This window comes from Lynx rufus, unplaced genomic scaffold, assembly GCF_022079265.1.
Source record: "Lynx rufus isolate CCGP_SWC_20201006 ecotype Redwood Valley unplaced genomic scaffold, mLynRuf1.p SCAF_2, whole genome shotgun sequence".
Lineage (NCBI taxonomy): Eukaryota > Metazoa > Chordata > Mammalia > Carnivora > Felidae > Lynx > Lynx rufus.
Window position 1 is genome coordinate 121,530,495 of NW_025814834.1, and position 15,864 is coordinate 121,546,358.

The window sequence follows — 15,864 nt, forward strand, 5'->3', positions numbered from 1 at the left end:
CTTAAGGGGCACAATGACTTTTAAGATCTGGGAAGAAGGTCCAACAAATTATATGGATAAGATGTGATCGGAGATACAAGCCAACCACCCACTAGTGTACTGTCAAAGAGGATAGTAGAGTTTCAGGGAAAGAATGACCAATAGTTAATGCAACTAAAATTTGATTAGCTCCTGGATTTAACATTTGGGCAGTCATTGTTAGACCTTGAAAGAGCAATTTTAGCATTGTTACAAGAGGTGCCAACAAAACTGCAGTAGGTTGAATAAATGGAAGAAAAGGAAATCGATCTCCAAAACAGATTATGTTTATGAAGTTAGGTCATAGAATGAGGCATTTAGCTGGCATCTGAAGAAGAAATAGGGTAGGACTTTTTTTTTTTTTAATTTTTTTCAACGTTTTTTATTTATTTTTGGGACAGAGAGAGACAGAGCATGAACGGGGTAGGGGCCGAGAGAGAGAGAGAGAGAGAGAGAGACACAGAATCGGAAACAGGCTCCAGGCTCTGAGCCATCAGCCCAGAGCCCTACACAGGGCTCGAACCCACAGACCGCGAGATCGTGACCTGGCTGAAGTCGGATGCTTAACCGACTGCGCCACCCAGACGCCCCCTTTTTTTTTTTTTTTTAAGAATAGGAGGACAGAGGGGAAGGAGAGATCAGATATTGTGAAGGAAGAGTTATTACCTTTTCACTTAGAGGAGAGCTGGTAAAGTGGAGTAAAATGCATTATTTGAAGGCAGTTGGGCAGGCTTAAAAGTGCAGCTTCCAGATTTATCCTCACCTCTGTAAAACCTGTCTACTTTTGGTCTGAACTGTCGCGTCCTGGAAGAGACATTCTCTCCGATCTAAGTTAGCTTTCCACCTTGTTCTTCTTTATAGAACAATTCTCACAAATTTCAGCTATGCAGTATATTTGTTTCTGTGATTATATATTTGTGTGATTTTTGTGAGTCTCCCTCTGCCAGTAGAATCTCAGCATCTAACAATACTTAAGTAATTGAATGCCTGGGACATAGTAGGCAAATAAGTATTTATTGTCTTATAACTTCTATGGGCCAGGAATTCAGAATTCAGTAGCAGCTTAGTTGTGTGGTTCTGGTTCATGAGCATTTCTCGTGAGGTTGCAGTCAGGATGTCATCTGGGGCTGAAGTCATTTGAAGCCCAACTGAGGCTGGAGGATCCAGGTGAAGGGGATTCCTTCACCTGCCTGGGCATCAGTGCTGGTTGTTGGCAGGAACTCTCAGGTACTTCCCATGGGGACCTTCTCATGGGCTTCTTGAGTGTCCCACATCGTAGGGGCTAACTTACTCAGAGCAAGCACTCCAAGAGAGCACAATATCTTTTATGACTCATCCTTCAAAGTCATATACTATCATTTCTGCAGAATCTATTGGTCGGTATATGGGCCACCCCTGTTAACATTGTCAGAGGCAGCTGTACTGGGGCATTGATATCAGGAATTGGCATCATTGAAGGACATCTTGGAGGATGCCCACCACAAATGCTGGATGGTGTAGTATAGAGTCACCCAAGAATTACTAACACAGTTTCCTAGTATTTCCTAATAGTGTTGATGGAGGGCCTCGGAAAACATGCATTTGTCTTGGCAGCAGACAGGATACTGATTATTTTTCTAATACCATAAGACTAGAATGAGAGAAAAAGATGTTGGGTTGATCTGGGTTTTAGGGGTTAACAAATCATTACAAGGGCAGACATTGAGATAAATAAGTGTATCTTAATTCAGCAGTTGGTTTGGTTTATTTGGTACTGTCTTTGACAGCAAGTGTTTTGGTCTTTGCCACACGTGGAGCCATAACTTTATCTCATCAGTGGTGCAGGTGACTTTCACCTTGGCTCTGAGAAAGTTGTAACAGGTAACTTTTCATCGTACCTTGCTTTGTGCCAGATTATATTGTGTAATCCTCAAAATAACCCTGTAAGTAGATTACTCTTATTTTCGAAATAAGGAAACCTGGCTTGCAGTTAAGGATGACCCAACTGTTATGTCCTAGACCTAAACTCAGGCCTGCTGATAACAGAGCCTAAGCTTTTACTTTGTACCACCCTGCCTCTCCCTCACAGTGTAATTGCACGTGGAAGGATCTATCTTAAAACACTGAAGAAGCCAGATTCAAAATTGTACATACATTATGATTTCACCTATCATAGAAAAAGATAGGAACTACATAAAAATTGGGGAGTTTTTCCCGTTACTTCCCCCCTCCAAATGTTCTATAAGTGGATATTAGAGTTAGAAAAGTTATTTTAAAGAAGTAATTTTGAGGGTGCCTGGCTGGCTCAGTCGGTTGGGCGTCCGACTTCGGCTCAGGTCATGATCTCGCGGTCCGTGAGTTCGAGCCCCGCATCGGGCTCTGGGCTGACAGCTCAGAGTCTGGAGCCTGTTTCGGATTCTGTGTCTCCCTATCTCTCTCTGACCCTCCCCTGCTCATGCTCTGTCTCTCTCTGTCTCAAAAATAAATAAATGTTAAAAAAAAATTTTTTTTTAAATAAAAAAATAAAGAAGTAATTTTGTTCTGAAAGTTGGCACTCGAGTTTGCAAAATGAACACTAACTCTGTGTTTAATGGACTTTTTTATGTTATAGCTAAGTTTCAGCATGAGTCATTGTCTTCAGAAATCTGTGAATAATTTTTTTTAAGTATGAATTTCTGCAAAATGTCATTCCATTGAGCTCCAGGCAGTTCAACTGTGGAAGATAAATGTCTCTATTTGTCCTCTCTTCAGCTTGTCCAGCTCAGGTTTGCATACTTGTTAACAGATCAACAGATCTCATGATTGCCTCCAGTTTCAAAGGCCAATTGGATGGATTAAACACTGACTTCTGATAAAATTAATTTATTTCAAAATAATTTCAAAGGCATATTTTATATCGAATAAGAATAATCCTCTTACATAGTTTTATCATGGTATCATCTATAAGGCCTTTCTGAAATTGTTATATAAACGATCACACTTCCCACGCCACAGTGCTGGCGCAGGAGCTAACATATTGTGCCTAATCCATGGTTCGTTCCATTTAGTATCTCACACTTCTCAGTAAGAAACACCAAGGAATTAGATGAAGAAAGGCATGTTTGTTCTCCTTCTCTAACAACAAACCTTAAGGTCACACAGAAAACTCTAACAAGAAATTCACAGCCCAGCTGATCATCTGCCTGCTCAGTGGTGACAGTGATCTGTAACTTACCAAACACACTAACTAATCAGTTCTTGGCCCTGTGACTCGGCATTTCAGTAGCACTTCCCTTAGCTGATCTTCTCAAACACTTCTTAAAATGCTTTCTTCACCTGGCTTTTAGGCTATTTCCTGGTGTTCCTCCCTATCCTTTTATTCCTCTTTATCATTTTTTTTTTTTTTTGACTTGTCCTCTTTCCAACCTGTAAGTTTTGCCTGAGGACTCAGTCCTTGGGTCTCTTTTCTCCATTTGTATGGTCTCTTTTGGTAATAATGTCTGGTTCCCATAGCCTTAAATGCCACCCACACGCTGAGTCTTCCAGATTTATATCTGTAGCCCGACCTCTTCTCTGAGCTCTAGCCTCTTACAGCCAATTGCATGTCTGACTTCAATACTTGGCCATATGAGGAGCATCTCAAACTTAACACGTGCAAAAACATATGAGGAAAAACGACCGTGATTATCACTCCACTGCACAACCTACTCCAGCCTTCCTCACTCCACTGCACAACCTACTCCAGCCTTCCTCTTCTCTGTAAATAGCATTAGCATCTACTCAGTTGCTCGAGCAAGAAATCTAGGAATTACCTTTGATTCTTTTCTTTTCCCTTATCCTTCACAGCCATTTAGCAAGTCTCGTCGCCTCTACCTTCAAAATACATTCCAAATCCAACCGTTTCTCACCACCTTCTTCACCATGTCACCTAGATCCCTGCAGCAGTTTTCTACTGGTCTCTGGTTTTACTCTTGCCCTCACTCCATTTCACGGTAGCTAGAGTAATCTTATAAGGTGTTGTTTATATTAAGTCATTACCTCTGTCAAGATCCTCTAACAGCTTCCCCTCCTGTTTACAATAAGACCGAACCTTCCCATTAGGGCTTACGAACTGCATCCTCCAGACTTTCCATCTCTCACCAACCTCAGTCACCTACCACTCATTACCTAACTTATTCTACTGTATCCACATTGGCCTCCTCACCCTTCCTGGGATACACCAAGCTCCTTCCTGCCCTCTGGGCCTTTACTCTTGCTATTTCCTCTGCCTGAAACACTGCAGGGCTTCACGTTGCCGGCTCTCTCACTTTATTTAGCTCTCTACTCAGTTATTCCCTTTTCTCTTGTAATACTTATTGCCCTCAGTCATTCTTTAGATACCTGCTTGCCTGTTTGGTTACTGTTTATCATCTCCTCTCCAGGAAGCATAAGCTCAGTAAGTGCATGGACTTGCTGTCTTATTCACCAGTGCATCCCCCGTGCCTCGAACAATACCTGACCCATGACAGATGCTCATAGAGATTTATTGGATGAATGAATCTGCGTTTTACTGCAACAGCTGTCTGGCTTCTTGGCAAATTAAATATCCTCTACTCATGCTGAATTTCCCATGGCCTGTCTGTAGTACTTGATACCGTGTGTCTTCCTATCACCCTCTTCTAATTTCTACGTTTCTGTACAACCATCTTCCTACCACATCATTGTCTCCTGCCATATCTTGTAAATTGTCCAGTCCCGTTAATTCTTCCTTTGTATGTATTGCCTCTCAAATCCACGCCTTCTTCTCCGTCTGCTTCTCTACTAAGTTCAAACTTATACTTGATTGCAGGAACCTCCCGCTTTTCCTTTTGTCTTACTCAGTTATCATTGAGTAAGATCTTATCTCCATATTATCATTCCACTGAACTCTTCAAATTGTGCATATTATTTATCTTTGTTTCTCTTGCAGCACCTAGCACCACCCCCGCCCCCCATAGCAGACACTCAGTGAATGCTGAATGAATTGTCCTGTGTTTCTAGAAAGTAGAACTGGTGGATCATGTGATTATTTTAATGACTATAATTCTTTGAAAAGAATTTGTGCTTCGATAATCCCCCTTTCTTCTTTAGAGAAACTATAGCAATTCTTTGTTGTATATTGATTTTTATGGAGTGTTTAAGTGACTAATCACACAATGTACTATTAGAGCATTTCACAGTAGAGATTTGTTTTTTGATCTAATGGAAGTAAAGTAGTATCTGTACTTGTATTAAAATGGTTCTTTCTTTTCTTTTAAGCTGAAGTCTCCAGTGAATATTGAATTGCTGAGAAATTTGGGGAAAGACCAGCTGAAGTTCCCATTCCATGGATCCCTTGGGTGCCCCTTCCCAGTTTGTGGATGTGGATACGCTACCCAGCTGGGGCGACTCATGTGAAGATGAATTAAATACTTCTGATACTGCAGCTGAAACATTGCAAGAAAATACTGTTAGATCACCTTTTCTTTACAACAAGGATATCAGCGGGAAAGTGATTCTTTGGTAATTCTTTGACTAAATCATATCAAAATATGATAATACTCTCATAATTATTTTCTAAATTATTTTTTTCTCATTGTTTCTTCTAAACTCCTTTATTCTCATAACTTCTTCTAAACTTTTTTGTGAGCCCTAGCTCTGTTAACGTATCATTTTGCACATACTTACACAGTTTTATTGACATACGATAAGCTGCGTATTTTTAAAGTGTACAGTTTGGTACACTTTGACATGTGTATATCCGTGAGCCTGCTCTCCCATTCCGATCACCACAGCCAACTTAATATATTTATCACTCCCAAAAGTGTGTTTTGTGTCCTTGCATAATCCCTCCTTCATGCCCCCCCGACTCCACATCCCATTAATCCTTCTGTCACTATAGATCAATTTGCATTTTCCAAAGTTTTATGTAAATGGAATCACGTACTCTTTTTTTTCATCCAGCCACCTTCGTTCAGCGTGATCATTCGAAAGTTCACCTATGTTGCATCTGTTAGTAGTAGTGCCTTTCTTCTTTAAAAAAAAGCTTTATTGAGAGATAATTCACATCTCATACAGTTTATCAGTTTAAATTGTAGAAGTCAGTGGTGTTTAGTGTATTCACAAAGTTGTGTAACCATCACCACAGTCAATTTTAGAACATTTTCATCACCCCAAAGTCCTCTACCCGTTAGCAGTCCTTCCCTGTCTCCCCATCTCTCAGCTGCAGCCAACCACTAATCTACTTTCTCTGTGTATAGATTTGTATACTGGGGACATCTCATGTAAATGGAGTCAGTTGTGACTTGGTATGTTTTAAAGATTCATCCATGTGGTGGTGTGAATCAGTACTTCATTCCTTTCTATGGCCAGATAATATTCCACTGTATGGATATACATACCTATGCCATTTGTCAGTGTTAGTTCATTAGTTGTTAGACATTTGGGTTCTTTCTACTTTTTGGCTATTAGGAATAATGCTGCTGTGGTAAACTCTCGAAACCAACCACTTTCAGCTCTATAAGCACTCTGTTGCAATGAAAGCAATACGGAAGAAGGAAAGAAAGAACACAATTCTGTGGGTAGCGGCTTTGCAGCATTTGCATTGAAGATCTAAGATGCCAGATTAGTCTTCCTGAGTCCGGAACTCCTTTTCTACTGTTGCTTAAGCTTGTGAGCTAGCAAAACCAATGTTGTAAGGGGAGTGAGGATAGAACGTTTTGAAATAATTAGCAGTTAGCTTTTTTATCTCCCTCCTCTTCCCCACGTTTGTTCTTTGTTCATCATTTCCTCAGGAAAGGAGACGTGGCATTACTGAACTGTACAGCCATTGTGAATACCAGCAATGAAAGTCTTACAGATAAGAACCCTGTGTCAGAGAGTATCTTCATGCTCGCAGGACCCGATTTGAAGGAGGACCTACAGAAACTTAAGGGTGAGTGAGTTTTCCTAGGTATGTTATTGTTAGGACACATTTTTGATATTTAAAGAAGCATGTTTTGCATTTAATGAGAATACTAAGTAGATGCAGCTGTTTTGTTTTTGTTTAAACTACATAAAAACAGCTTTTGAAAGCCCCACATTGTGTTAGAAACTGAACACTGAGACTTTACTCTCAGTAAAACTCCTCTGTCATGTTCTTGAATTTAAAAATGCTAGTTACGATAGCCAGTTAAGTCTTTGGTAGCATTTTCTTGGCTGTATATTTTCTTGCACAAATAAGCCTTGTGAAACAACTATCCTTTCTCTAAACTGAAAAATTCTATCATTATTTGATATTGATAGAGAATTTTTCATATACCTCAAGGAGAGTAAATGTTGCACTTTGGAAATGAAGTTGACTTAGTGATAAAACCAAAATGCATTGTAAGGACAAATATATTCTCGATTACTTTTGCACTTGCTTTTTTTTTTTTTTTTTTTAACCAGAACCTTCTTCTGAGAATATTTCATTAGAAATGGAGACAGGGAAGAGTTCCATTAGTTCAGAATCTTGTTTACCTTATTTGCATTCATTTTCTTCAATTACCAACCTGGCAAGCCAAGTTACTATTATTTGAGCCCAAATAGAATATTGTGAAATTCAGTCAGCCCATTTTATAAAAGGTATTTAGGAAATACAGCAATGGTTCTTAAAATGTAAATAACAGATATCACATTTATAAAATCTTGAGTTTTTTTGATCTCTACCATTTATCAGTGAAAACTGGTTTCTAACCTAATAAGAATATTAGAATTTGAAGAGGAATGCTTAATAATGCTGATTCCATGAAAGAGAGGATAGAGAGAGAAGAATTACATCATCTGATCAAGAAACTGAACTATATGATAGCTGAAGGAGGAAAAAAGCCCTCAATTAAACTGAAAACATGATACCGGGAAGAACATGTAGAAATTAGAAAAGGCAGTAGAGATAATACTGACAAGTTCTTTGATAAAGGTAATAGAGAAGCTGGTCTGGAAAAATTCCTTACGGCCTGTGTGTGTGTATGTGTGTGTGTTCTCACACCTTAGAGCTAGACGGAAGGGTAAGAGAAAGAAAGTAATCAAATTTAATGTAAGCATACAAATGAAACCTCAGTATTTGACAGCATGTGTCTGAGAGTCTCTAAGCAGGAGTTCATGTTGTAACTCTGCCCTTCACTAGTGTGATGTAAAACTGGTCACTTCACCGCTGAGCCTGAGTTTCCTACTCTCTAAAGTGGCATGGTGATGATAGTCTCTACCTCAGTTCCTGACACATCACAAGAGCTCAGCGAGTATTTGGGGATAGAAACAGTATCATGAAAAGTAAATGAAATAATAGACATTAAGTTCAAAGTACATTCTAGTGTTTAGTGTTACTGCTGCTGTTAGTTACAGGCCCCAATTGTTTGATGCGTCTCTGCAAACCTGAGGAAAGATTATTAATGATGCACTGCAGGCTGGATACTTAATCCTCTCCCCTTTTTACATTTTCAGTAACAGCTTCATAAATGATTGCAAAGCATGACTCCCCAAATTTGTAGATGATAGAAAGTTGAGAGGAGTTAATAGGAGATGTTGGATGACCAAAGAGTTTTAAATATTCTGAGCCGACTGGAACCGGGAGCCAAAAAATGAAAACATTGACAGGGGTGAATATAAAAGTCTTGCAGTAAGTTTAAAACCTGAATTCTCCAAATTCAGGATGGGGAAGCCCAGTTTGACAACCCTTATTATATAAGAAAGTGTTTGCTATCAGTAAAATGGCATCGTCATTCTCTCCCATTTTTCACGCAGAAAACTTTAGGGTTAACGCTTTCTCCTCATTATCCCCCACATAAAGGCTGTCATCAAGCCATAAATATATCTTGAGTCTTGTATCACCACTGCCTCCAACCTAGCCTGTCTTACCATCATTCCCTGACTGGAGCTTCCCTTTCAACTGGTCTCCCTACATTCATTCTTCTTTACCTAAATCTATTTGCCACATACAGTAAGCATTTGCTTTTTAAATTGTAAATCCCTTCCTACTGCTTCCCTGCTTTGAACTGTGTAGTGGCCTCCCGTGACATTTAAAACACAAACTCCTTGAGCTGGTGTCCAAGGACTTACAAGATCTCAGGCACTTGCCTCCGGGCTCCTTCCATGTCCCTTTCTCCCTCCCTTACTGTACTTGAACCAAACTGATCGTTTGGCTCTTGTTCAATTTTGCATGTACTTTGCTCTTGCAGTTCTTAATTCTTCTTAAGTCTTTGCTTAGTCTCTTCCTCGTATTTACTTCAGAATTTGCCAATCTCCCCATGATATGTGCTCCCAGCCTGTGTTGCTTTTCTTTTGTGCTCTTATGACAATAGTAATTTCATAAATTGTTTATATGATGATGGGGTTCACATTAAACTTTGACCTCCATGAGGACAGGAACTGTATGTCTCCTTGGTCCCTGTGTGCCTGTACCCAGAGGAGTGGAGGCACCCTTTAAGTAGCAGATGAATGACTACAAACTCCCTGGGATGTTAAGTAACTAGCAGTGATGATGTCTTATTTTTATTGAAAACACTAACAGTATCAGACTATGTCACCAGTAGCATCACAGAGGAGGGTAACGTGTTAACAGCTTAAAATAGACTGTTATAAGATGTTTTACGTAAGCCTCGTGATACTCATGAAGAAAAGAAACCTCTAGTAGATACACAGAAGATAAAGAGAAAGGAATTAAAGCATACCAGTAAGAAAAATAAATCACAAAGCAAGACCGCAAGAGAGGAAAAAGAGGAACTTAAAAAAACCTCAGGAAACAATTAACAAAATGGCAATAGTAATTCCTTACCTAGCCGCAATTTCTTTAAGCATAAAAGGACTAAGTTCTCCAATCAAAGGACACAGAGTGGTTGGTGGATAAAAAAAACAAGACCCAGCAGTATAGTGTCTACAAGAGATTCACTTTAGCTTTAATGATACGTGTAGGCTGAAAGTGCAGGGATGGTAAAAGATACTCTGTGCAAATGGAAACCAAAAGAGAACAAGAGTGGCTGTACTTCTGCCAGATAAAATAGACTTCCAGTCAGAATTGGTCACAAGAGACCGAGAAGGTCACTGTATGATGAAAAAGGGGTCAGTTCATCAAAGGGATGTAGCAGTTGTAAATATGTATGCACCCAACGTAGAAGCTCTTAAATATTTAAGGCAAATATTAAAAGACCTAAATGGTTGGGGCGCCTGGGTGGCTCAGTCGGTTAAGCGGCCGACTTCGGCTCAGGTCATGATCTCGCGGTCCGTGCGTTCAAGCCCCGCGTCGGGCTCTGTGCTGACAGCTCAGAGCCTGGAGCCTGCTTCGGATTCTGTGTCTCCCTCTGTCTCTGACCCTCCCCCGTTCATGCTCTGTCTCTCTCTGTCTCAAAAATAAATACTAAAAAAAAAAAAAAGAAAAAAAAATTTTTAAAAAAAAGATCTAAATGGAGAAAGAGCCACACAGTAGCAGGGACCACAGTACACCACTTTCAACACTGGATGGATCATCCAGACAAAATTAGTAAGGAAACAGTGGGCCTGAATTACACTATGGGGTCAAATGAATGTAATAGGCATACCCAGAATAGTCCATCTAATAGCACCAGAGTGCAAATTTTTCTCAGGCACACACACAACATTCTCCAGTGTAGAGCTTATGCGTCTCCATGTGCAAAAGAGAAGGAAAATACTTTCTCCTGCAATCAGGACCACTGTGTAGTTTTGCTACTTAAATGTTCTGTCACTTGGTACTTAATGTGCACATTTGCTAGGATGGGAGTACACGCACTGAGTTTTTTGATTGCTCTGTTCTCTTATGAATAGGAGTCTTTGCTATAAGGATTAAAACAACTTTTGTGTTTCTTACTGTGGATGTTAGCGTTTGGAGAGAAGTAAGTGAAGCTGAAAAGTCCTAACTAATCTTTACTGCTCCGATATTCAGGTTATCGTACCAGCAGCGCTCCTTAGCGGAGGGGTAAAGGGCATGCTGGACAGAGTTTCGGCTGGAGTGAACTTGAACTTACTCAAGAATTTGCATTTGTTCTGCAGGAATTAAAAATACTTTCAGGGTTGTGTTTTAACTGTTCATAATGATGTCAGGATTTAGGCTTTGGGTTAGAAGAAATCTGGGCTAGACAGAACAAGTGGAAGGTTGGGAACAGTGTGCTTATTATTAGCATGAGTCTAGTCTCCAGAGTTCTGCATTTTGGTTAACAATTATTAAGGAAAAGGTGGGATTCCCAAAACCAGAGTATCCTGAACACTTAAAATTCTTTTCTGTGTCTGTAGTCTGTCTTCAGAGATCTTCAGGACTGATTCTGCCAACTGCCCCAATACATATTTCCTTACTTGCTTTATTTTTTTTTTTAATGTATATTATGCCTTTCAAATAATTGCTTTCTAGTTACAGAAGCAGTAAATGTAAATTGTAGAAAGTATATGCACACAAGCTATGAAATAAATGAACACTTAACATTTTCACCACACAGAGATCACCAGTACTCGTACTGTAGCACATATTCTTCTGGATCTTTATGTGTATGTGGGCATATGCATACATTCTTACATATTTTGTTACCAAAATAATTATATGTATACAGTGCATATCTTAAGATAATTATACACATACTGTTCTGCAGTCTGCTTTCTTCAGCAGATGAATTCTACCTTTTGGCTGTTCATCTAATACCCAAACCATAGTTTGTTTTTTTTTTTTTTTTTTTTTTTTTAATTTTTTTTTTTTTCAACGTTTATTTATTTTTGGGACAGAGAGAGACAGAGCATGAACGGGGGAGGGGCAGAGAGAGAGGGAGACACAGAACCGGAAACAGGCTCCAGGCTCTGAGCCATCAGCCCAGAGCCCGACGCGGGGCTCGAACTCACGGACCGCGAGATCGTGACCTGGCTGAAGTCGGACGCTTAACCGACTGCGCCACCCAGGCGCCCCAAACCATAGTTTTAACTTTCCAGTTGACCCAGAAATGCCCTTTGCAGCTAGTTTATCCAAAGCAATAACCAATCTAGGGTCACACATTACATCTAATTGTTGTATCTTTAAAGATTTTGTTTTCATCCAACTCCATTCCCTTTTTATGACACTTGTTGAGTAAAGTAGGCCAACATGTCTTCCAAGATGGCTCACCTTCTGGGTTTATCGGCTTACCCTGAGGTACCATTTGGTCTGTCGCTTTATCCCTTGTATTTCCTATAACCTGGAAGTTGTATCTAATTGAATCAGATTTGGCTAAAGGATTTCATAGGTGATGTTGTATTGTGTACTTAGTATATCATATTGGGAGACGTATAAAATCTGATTGACCTGTTAGTGGACCATTACTGACACTAAGATGGCTCTCTGGCTTAGAGTGATGACAGCTTGATTCTTCCATTTGTACAGTTGTTTCACCCTCTGTAGTCAATATGGGGTTATTTAAGTTCTATGAATACCCAGGACCCTGTCATACGTTCACATAATGGTTTTAGCAACATTTATAGTCCTTATCTGAGTCAGTAATTTCATTAAGATTGTGAAGCTGTAGGGGCGCCTGGGTGGCCCAGTCGGTTGAGTGTCTGATTTCAGCTCAGGATGTGATCTTGCACTTTGTGGGTTCAAGCCCCACATGGGGCTCGCTGCTGTCAGCCTGTCAACATAGAGCCCACTTCAGATCCTCTGTCCCTTTCTTTTCCCCTCTGCCTGCCCCTCCCCCACTTGCACTCTCTCAAAAATTAATTAATTAATTAATTAATTTTAACAAAAGATTGTGAAGTTGTATTTTTCTAAAACCTATCATCATATCCTTGGTTACTGGCTCACATTCCTCTAAAGTAGAGCCTTTCCCCAATAACTGACATGTGGTTACTCTGAATTAGTTTCTATTAGAGGGCAGCATAAATGCTTAATTCTTTTAATTACCATTTTTCAAACTAAGAATTGGTTATTAAACCAATTTGAGCTGCCTCAAATGGTGCCAAATGATGTTTTTTTCCCTTTCTCTTTTTTGAGTATCAGTTCGTGCTTACGGCTTTTCATTGATCACTGTATATGTGGTTTTAAAAGTCAAAGAATCTTACATCGAAATATATAAAGGAAAGCAACAGTTCTTTGCCTTTCCCTTCCCTTTCTTCAGGGGCATATACTTTCAAACCTTTAACTTCCTTATTTTACTTCTATTTCCAAATAATATGCTACAACTGCTGTATTGATTTTTTTCATTCTCTGTTGACTTCCTATTGTGGAAATTAAAGATTAAACTCTTATCCACTCCCTGCTTTTAACTATACAAAAAAAAAAAAATTCACATTTTCTTCCCCCTTCACCCCTTTCCCCAATTGGTCTGTCAAATTTTTATTAAATCGACATTCAGCCTTAACATTGTGATTGTATAAATATTGCTCGCTGCTTATTACAAAACGGATTTGAATTCTTTTTGTATAGCTATTTTCCTGAGTTATTGATTTGATTATTTAATATTCTATCACTGATGCAATCTCAAACTTTTAAATACGACTATAAACCTCTCAGTAAAGTCAAAAACTCTTGGTTATCTTTCAAGTCCATTTTCTTCTTGACAAGGTGCCTCCTGAAATCCACCGTCCTCTTTCCTCTCTAGGTTGTTCTCTATGCCTGCTGTATAGTTATTATCCTAGGAAATCCTTTTTTCTATTCAGTGAATCCTCCCATTTTCTGGATCTCTCATGCCTTTCTCTTCTTTGATGTATTCCTTCATTTTTGTGGATAAATCTACTGGAGATATCTGAGAAGGATGGGTGGGGACAAAATTACTGAGACCTTCCACCTTCATACTTAATTGGAAGTTTGGCTGAAAATGAAATTCTAAGCTAGTAATCCTTTTCCAGGTTTTGAAGGCATTGGTCCATTGTTTTCTGTTTTTATTATTGCTCTTGAAAACTCAGATGCTATTCTTGTTCTTGATTCTTTGCGTGATAATGTTTTTTTCTCTGGAAACTATGATCTCATCTTTCTGGTATTCTCAGTTTCATAGTTTCTCCACCTTGATGTGGTTTGGGTATTCTGTGAGCTAGAAACTCTTATCTTTCAGTTCTGGAAAATTTGTTTTCTTTCATAATTTCCTTCCCTCTGTATTCTCTGTTCTCTCTTTGAAGAAATTCTATTGGATTTTGTACCTCCTTGTTTAATCCTCCAATTTTTCATGTCTTATTTTCTAGCTTTTTATTTTCCGGAAGCTTTCCTTAACTTCAGCTTTAATGTATCTGTTGTCATTCCTGATAACATGTTTTCATTTGGCTGTAACAGTTATAGAAGTGCTTTGTTTTTTCCTCTTCTCTGAATTTTTTTTTTTATAACATCTTATAACATTCTGGTTTTGTTTCTGAGGTACCTTATCTTCTCTTACCTATCTGACAGTGGTTGCCTTCTCTCTTGTTTGAGCATCGTTTTGACCCCCTTTGGTCAGAGGCTTGGCTCACTTCCTAGTGATCCTTGAGTGTCAGCTGTATTTATGATGGAGGAAGTGAGAAGGTGAAGGGAAGCTCTGTGTGCACAGGCAAGAGTTACTGCTTGGCGGGTCTAGCCGGAGGTGATGAGCAGAAGGAGCCCTGTTGTTTGGTTGGGGAACTTCCGTTAGTTGTCACAGTCTGTGAGTCCTTTGGTTTGGGCCTCTTAGTTTCCTGGAAGGGGTGTAAGCGTGGGCATCTGTGTTTTGGACACCAGTTAGGAGCAGAAGGCTAAAGCTCTCACTGTAGAGTGTAACACCTTAGCTAAATCCCCTCTTCTCAGCTGCGCCCGGGGTTCTGCAGTCCAGACACTCTCCAGCGCAGCATCTCCAGAGAGTAAACGTTCCTGCTGCTGTGATGGTAAAGAAATCATCCCCTTGCTGTGCTGGCTGGGAAGGGGTTGTTGCAGATTTGACTGTTCTTATGCAACTTAACTCCGCCTCCTCTTTTTAGTCCCACTTCACATCATAGCCTTTAGAAGGACATAGGCCTCCAAGTCTTGAGCCTTCCTAGTGTTCCGTAGTAACAACAAGAATGGTAGGTAACGCGTGTGTGTACTTTGCATGTATTAACTAATTTCATCCTGTGAAGTGAGTACCAGTAGTATTCCCACTAAATGGGAAATTGAGGCCTGGAGAGGCCAGGCAGCTGCCCAGGTAGCACAGAAGGAAAATGGTAGACCCGAGATTTGAATCCAAGCAGTCTGTCTTGAATCCAACACCGCCTTTCCATACGACCAGCTTGCTTCCAATTGGCGACCTCTTTTCTGTGAGCAGTTAGGTTTCTCTGCTTGCTGAATCAGTTATTTCCTGGCCTTCTGCCTTCCAGAATTTTGATGATGCGTATCTGCTTGATGTTCTCTCCCATTCTCTTTGTCTCTGTTTTTATACCTACCGTATTGCTTCACTGTCATTTTGACAACAGAGATCAGTGTTTGTGTTCAATCCATATTTTTAATTGAAATTTCTCAATGAAGTTCTTATTACTTTTCTGTTTTATGCCTTATTTTGTTGACTTTTTTTTCCCCCCAACACCTCCATGACTTAAGCATGCTCCATTGTTCCCAGGTTGCCGGACAGGTGAAGCAAAATTGACGAAAGGATTTAATCTAGCTGCCCGGTTCATCATTCACACAGTGGGACCTAAGTACAAGAGCCGCTATCGCACCGCTGCTGAGAGCTCCCTGTACAGCTGCTACAGAAACGTGCTACAGCTGGCAAAGTACGGCTTATTCACCTCCTGGATGCACCATGCCATACACTGTCAAAGGCCCCGGTTTCAAAATGAAACCTAGCTGTGGAAATCAAATTTTGAGGGATTTAAATCACGTAAGAGGATTCTGAAGACAAAATTAATTATCTTCACAAGTTTAGCAGGATAAGAGAAATGGTTTTGGGTGACTTAAGAATTTAACCTGTTCCCATTTCATTCTATCTTTGCTTGAAC

The 15,864-nt window shown here is 39.8% G+C and overlaps 1 protein-coding gene across 2 annotated transcripts in view; it reads left to right on the forward strand.

Annotated features, from left to right (window-relative positions):
- The window catches only part of GDAP2 (ganglioside induced differentiation associated protein 2), a 59,726-nt gene that overhangs the window by 3,410 nt on the left and 40,452 nt on the right, over positions 1 to 15,864 (forward strand). For both annotated transcript variants that reach the window (XM_047082499.1, XM_047082497.1), the window contains exons 2-4: positions 5,254 to 5,496; positions 6,768 to 6,907; positions 15,486 to 15,639. In XM_047082499.1, coding sequence (XP_046938455.1) covers positions 5,321 to 5,496; positions 6,768 to 6,907; positions 15,486 to 15,639 — 470 coding nt within the window. In that variant the 5' untranslated portion in view covers positions 5,254 to 5,320. The remainder of the gene's footprint in view (positions 1 to 5,253; positions 5,497 to 6,767; positions 6,908 to 15,485; positions 15,640 to 15,864) is intronic.